Genomic DNA, 6,477 nt, shown 5'->3' with positions numbered 1-6,477 from the left:
TAGGATAAAGTAGGCTTTCGGATTGGTTCAAAACAGCTTTCCATGAAGTAGCCAATCAGAAAGTAGGTCAAGAATCTGCTTAATTACTGACGCTCTTTCCACTTGTGAAGATTTGACCCAATCAGAGATTAGATAAGTTAAGCCTTCATTTACATAAAAGTCTTCAAACTGTCGTAACCTGGGTCTTGCTTTTCTTTTTTTGTTGTATTTTTGTAGTACTGTTCTAGGAACCTATTAGTGCTTTCGTTCTTCAAGTCGGCTCCAACCTTAATTATCTCCAAGAAACTGGTAACTGAGGCGAAAAATAATAGTAATTCACATTTTAGAATGCCTACCGAGTGATTTTCTTATAGCAATCTCTTGAGAAAGCTTGTTTTGCCAATGAGAGTAAATTAGAAAGAAGCAATTAACTTAACATTGGATCTAGAATACAAAATCAGATTTTCTGATTTAGGGTCCACTACTGCTCCACTTTCTCCACCCTGAAACGGGCTAGGTACTGGGGCAGACATTCAAAACCATCTGCCTCATGAAGTCATCCAAATTTCTCAGTTCTTCTTTAATTTGATTTCCCTGTAGTTTGGGCTCTAGCCACAACCTTCTCTTTTTTCTTAGATTTAGATGACACTGCTCTCTTCCTGGTTTCTTCCTGTTCCTGCCTATTTGTATTACGATCAGGATTTCAACAAACAAAAATAGTCTCAAAATAAGTAGATGTAACTTCAGGGTTTATTGAATGAGCTATTCAGAGAGAATGAAGGAAGATAGGCAGATCTTTTTTCTGTCTCATTGCCACCCATTGGCACCCACTTTGTTCAAACCTGGAAAATGAGACTATGTACATAATTGTTTTCAGAAAGCAATTCTGGACAATAATCAACCATAATAGGGACCACAAATTCTAGGGGTTGTAACCCCTGTTTAAAACCCAACATGGAAGAAGTGATTGGTTTGAGATTGGAAAAGGAACACAATATTGTAGCATTTATTTAACTTATATGCATAATGTATCATGCAAAATGCCATGCTGGATGAAGCAAAAGCCAGAAATAAGGTCGCCAAGAGAAAAAGTAACAATCTCAGCTATGCAAGTTGATACCACTCTGATGGTAGAAAGTGAAGAGGAATTAAGAAGCCTCTGGATGAAGGTGAAAGAAGAGAGTATAAAAGCTGGCATGAAAGCTTAAAATTAAAAAAAAAAAACTAAGATCTTGGTAACTAGTCCCAGCACTTGCTAGCAAATAGAGGGAAAAGAAATGAAATCAGTGTCAGATTTTCTGTTTTGGGACTCAAAGATCACTGCAGATTTGCAGTGTCTACTATACTTACAGCCATGAAATTAAAAGACACTTGCTCCTTGCAAGGAAAATTATGGCAAACCTGGAAAGCATACTAAGAACCAGAGAAATCACCTTGCTGACAAAAGTCAAGATAGCGGAAGTTGTGGTTTTTCCAGTAGCAATGTATGTTTGTAAGAGTTACTGAAACTCAGACTGTAAAATGGATGCTTTTGAATACTGATGCTGGAGAAGACTTTTAAGAATCCCTTGGACAGCAAGGAGATCAACTCAGTCCATTCTTTAAAAAATTAATTCAGGATGGTTATCCAAGCCTCCTTGACAACAGATGTGGTATGTAACAATTTGTTTGGTCAAAGTTTTCAAAATACTAAAAATCTTACCCAAACAAGAAGAAAGGGAGTAGTGGCAACAGAAAATATGGTGATTCATTCAAGAAATATTTAAGTGCTCAATTATAGCAAATGCCACTGTGTTACTGAAGTAAGATCCACTATGATATGGGGGAAAAATTAATTTGGTCAAGGGTTTCAAAATATTTTAAAAATCCTACAATGAGGATAAGAAGTTAGATAGTGGCAAAATAATATACATTCTTTCATTCAACATACATTGAACATGCTAAATTCAGAGATCTATGCTAGAAGCTGAAAGAGATAAACACTTTGGTTGTTTAGGACCTGCCCTTGTGGACCTCTTAGTCTAGTTGGAAGATGACAATTAAGGGGGAAAGTATTGAATTTAGGTACAGAAAGAAAGTAGTCCCTGCTCTCCAGGAATTTATGTTCTACTTAGGTGCAATATAGTATACATATAGTGTAATATCAGAATCCCAAGACTACTCCCCCAGTTTATATTCAAGAGTTGGCTCTACCAGAGCCTATCTTCTATCTTTAGGTTAAAGGTACCTACAGTTACCTACTTCTAAAACTATAACTCATGAACTTCTGTCAGTAAGCTTAATAGTAAGACAGTAGTAGTGGTGAGTCTTTTGTGTTTAGCATATTTATACGTGTGTAGGAATATAATACCTGTACCATACCTAATTTGTATGTTGAGCACTTTTCTACTCTTTTTCTGGAGAAATCCTTGATTCATGAATCATAATCTATGGTAAACTATAATCAATTTTTTCCCACGGTACCAGGATGGGAGTTTATTGAGCTCCCCAGGACTAAAATTAATTTAAACTAAAGCACATACCTGGATACATGACAGGGAGAGGTCCTATTACTACAGCCTCTGTAGGAATATTTTGATATTCAGGTTGTCCTTGGATAAGAGACACCAGCAATTTTGTCTAAATAGTGATCTTAATGCTGCTATTGACAGTGATCAAGTGCACTTCTTTAATCAGTCATAAAAATGATTGGTCAATTATTCTCCTTTCCTTCCTTGAATAGGGGATATTTTCTAATTCTGATGACAAACTGTCACCCACACATCAAATATTCCCTTGGGACCCCTCCCCATCTTTCCCTTGGCTGATTTCCCCCTTTCTCTCTCCCTCCTATCTTCTTTTCTCTTGTGAAAAGTATTACTTATACATTGTAAATTGCCACAGAATGCCATTGATCATCATTGATTCCCCTCAGAAGGGTAAGTTATAAGTGAACAGTCTTCCTTAACATGCTAATAAATCTTTTCAGGTTTGGCTACTAAATTGTATAGCCTCTAATTATTTGGATACAGCTTGGTTGATGAGATTCTTCTTGAGTACTCCAGGAAACCAGGCTGGGAAGTTCCTGAATATTTTTTGTGTCAGAAGTGAGATAACTAGGACTCTCCAGAAAAGTGGCTGAGTTTATCATAACCCAGAGAGCCAAGAGAGCACACAAGGTACTATTTTACTCAGGTAGTCTCCTATGGTGACTTTTCACTTCAAATTTGTCCATGGGCAACCAAATTGAAAATTGGATAGACCTTTGGTAATTTGAAAATTTTTCATGCCACTTAGGTTATATCACCAAGATGTATAGCATTCCAACAGTTGCCCCTCCTTCCCATGACTTATCTTTGGAATAGTAGAAAGCAAGGGCTGGGTGTGTAAACTTGGAATCTAAATGGGAGGGCCTCCTCATTTTCAAGTCAATAACTCAACTGAGTCTAAGGGCTTATCTTTAACCTCATTTTCCTTGGTCTTTTCTTTCCCACCTGACAAAATAAGCAGAGATTCTCTTTCTGTAAGTAAGCTGTAGGCCTAGGTTATTGTTAGAATGTATACAAAGTCACATTTGAATGAAAGTTGAATCTGGGGCCACAGAAGAGAGTCTGAGAATAAACTCTCCCTAGCCTTTTCAAATATTTTTTGGAGATTGATAGATCTTTGGGTAGCCCTTCTTGCAGCTGAACACTGTTAAAAAGCCCCTCATTAAAGTTTGTAATCCATGTTGATAGTAGCCCCTATGCAAGCTATAGTTAGCTTAAATTTTGGAAAGACAGGAGACAGCAACTTTTTGTAAAAGCCTAAGTGAAAATGAAATCTTGCCATTTGTTTTAAGGAAGTCACTGATTCTCTGCCTAAACTGGAGATAGACTAGGTCGTTTGGTATACTTAACTATAAGGTAATCTTGCAATCTGGGGGCCTCAAAAATGGGAAATAGGGTAAGAAGAAGTCCTACGTCTACATTGGGAAAAAAAAATTAAATTTTTTAGACTAACCAGGAAAACTCAAGCAGTTAGGTAGTAGAGCCAAAATTCAAACTCATGTTATCTGACTCCAAATTTGTTTTGATGTCCTTGGTTCCCATATTTTTCCAGTCCTGACATATACTGTTCCTGGTCACTGATATTTTCCCTGTTTACTGTAATAAAAATTGAATCCCTTCTTGAAAACAAAGTTTCTCTTTAGTTTGGTATATGAAAAAGTCTGATGGGGCAATAAGAAATGGTTGATGCTCAGCAGTTTTGCAGCTGACCCTGGTTCTGTATGTCTTCCTCCAGGTTTTAGTAAAACTCCCTCAACCACTTCTCTTTTCCCATATTTTTCTAAACTATCCCTATAACCAAGTCATAGAAAAAGATAGTGAATCCAGAAAGAATCTAATACAACCTAATTCGTATCAGTTCAAGAAATAAAAACCTCCAAAAATTTCACGTCACAAATATAGTCAATAATAGAACCAACTTCTCGTGGCTGAGCCCTTTCCACTCAATACACTACTTTTCTCAGAAAACTACTAATAATTTTACTTGCTCCGATCTCACTGCAAACACTAACATAGCTTTGAAAGCAATTTTTGCACTTGCATACACCGTCCCTAGAATGTTTCGTATCCACTTCATGGGAGAAAAATGGCTTTCCCAAGGAATTTCTACATTCCTACCAAGAAAAAGACATCACAACTTCTTGCCAACTTTTTTCTATCGAAAACAATTCTGGGAGGGGGTAGCTGGCTCTTAAAAGAGCTCTTTGGTTTCTAGTGAAAATGGGGGCTTGAACCGTAGCAATAAGACAGGAAGTCAGCCGCTCTGGGCGAAGGTCACCGCCCCGCAGCATGGAGAGCTACTCGTCCAAGTAGACAGCCTGCGCTTATATGATGAAATTAGTCGGCCATCTCCCAGGAAAAGGGCTCCAGCATCACGGCTTCTGGACACAGAGACGCTCTGACAGCTCTACAGAGCAGACTACGCATGCGCCATACGAGAAGCTGCAACACATCTAAAGGACCATAACAAGAGGTTTTGTCCCAGCTTTCCGTAGCCACACGAAAAGCACAAATTGAAAGCAGTAAAGTTTAGCAAGATAAAAAAAAAACTCTAATGCGAAGCCAGTTTTATGGCATTATGTCGCAGAATGTCGCACTCTAAAAGGGAGTGCAGAAAAATCGCTATATCATTGGATGCGACGTAAATTTATATAACCAATAGGAGGCCGGATTGGAATCTGTTATTTACATTGGACAACGCTTAGTCATGATAACCTTACAAAGAATTCTCCAATCAGAAAGGGGCCTTGAAGGAACCCCTATTTGCATACGTCCTGTATAAGTACTAAGGGATCCTGCATAAAGAAATCGTGCATTTGCTTCCACTGCATTGCTTGCAAGATGCCTGAGCCAGCCAAGTCAGCTCCTGCTCCAAAAAAAGGCTCTAAGAAAGCCGTGACCAAAGCCCAGAAAAAGGATGGTAAGAAACGCAAGAGAAACCGCAAAGAGAGTTACTCCATTTATGTGTACAAGGTGCTCAAGCAAGTTCATCCTGACACTGGCATCTCATCCAAAGCCATGGGCATCATGAACTCCTTCGTCAACGACATCTTCGAGCGCATCGCCGGCGAGGCCTCCCGCCTGGCACATTATAACAAGCGATCCACCATCACATCCCGGGAGATCCAGACAGCCGTGCGCCTGCTGCTGCCCGGGGAGCTGGCTAAGCACGCCGTGTCCGAGGGTACCAAGGCTGTTACCAAGTATACCAGCTCCAAGTAAATTACTCTGGAAGACTTCCGACTTCAAAAAATCCAAAGGCTCTTTTAAGAGCCACACAATTTGACTAATAAAAGAACTGTAAATAACTACCATTTTCCCCAGAAAGGTTTGTAAAACTCTTAAGGATTTTTTTTCCCTTTCTTTCCCTTCCCCCCCCCCAGTCAATTTAACTCCTTCTCCCTGTTACCCTGTTTCTTGTAAAAGTGACCTTTAAGGAGAGAAACCGTATGCACCTATTCCGTGTTTGGCCCATCTTTTAGGGGCTGGGGTCTAAAAGGTTCTCCCTGAATGTTGCCTCCTTTCCTCAAATCTTACCTTCTATGCAGCAGCCAGACTAGTGTGGGTATAGTAGTGTCTTGTGCCCTTTACACCGCTATTTTTAAGCATGGATAGTCCTCTCTTTTAAAGCAAAGGTCTAATTGCTAAGCCCTAAACTATGTTTCTCGCAGCTCCTGTCTTACTGTGGTGTGTTAGTGTTGTGGGATGTGATGTGAATGTGGCTGAGAGCAAGTCCTTAAAACCCAATTTGAAGCCTTTTAGTCTTGTCGGAGCTCTTGGACATGAACACTCTCCGGTATTCTTATTTATACACGAGGTTTTTCTCCTTTAATTCCTTATTTAAAAGGAGAACAGGAGCAGTGGAGACTGGAAAAAAAAGGCCAGACTATCGAGGAGACATTGAGGCCCTCTGACAGGAAGCTGAACTGTCAATCCTCTGCTGCCATCAAGAGACTTTTTTTTTAATTTT

General features: G+C 39.3%; 1 protein-coding gene across 1 annotated transcript; it reads left to right on the top strand.

Annotated features, from left to right (window-relative positions):
• The first annotated feature begins 5,285 nt into the window (after positions 1–5,285).
• Positions 5,286–5,760, top strand: LOC138149897 (histone H2B type 2-E-like). The gene has a single exon (XM_069073100.1). The coding sequence runs from the start codon at positions 5,349–5,351 to the stop codon at positions 5,727–5,729; it is 381 nt and encodes a 126-aa protein (XP_068929201.1). The 5' UTR covers positions 5,286–5,348; the 3' UTR covers positions 5,730–5,760.
• Positions 5,761–6,477: the final 717 nt, after the last annotated feature.

This window comes from Petaurus breviceps, unplaced genomic scaffold (genome assembly GCF_028583685.1).
Source record: "Petaurus breviceps papuanus isolate PSGF00001 unplaced genomic scaffold, PetGlider_PUasm1.0 90865, whole genome shotgun sequence".
Lineage (NCBI taxonomy): Eukaryota > Metazoa > Chordata > Mammalia > Diprotodontia > Petauridae > Petaurus > Petaurus breviceps.
Note: the sequence above shows the minus strand (reverse complement) of the source record. Positions and strands in the feature narration are given on the sequence as shown.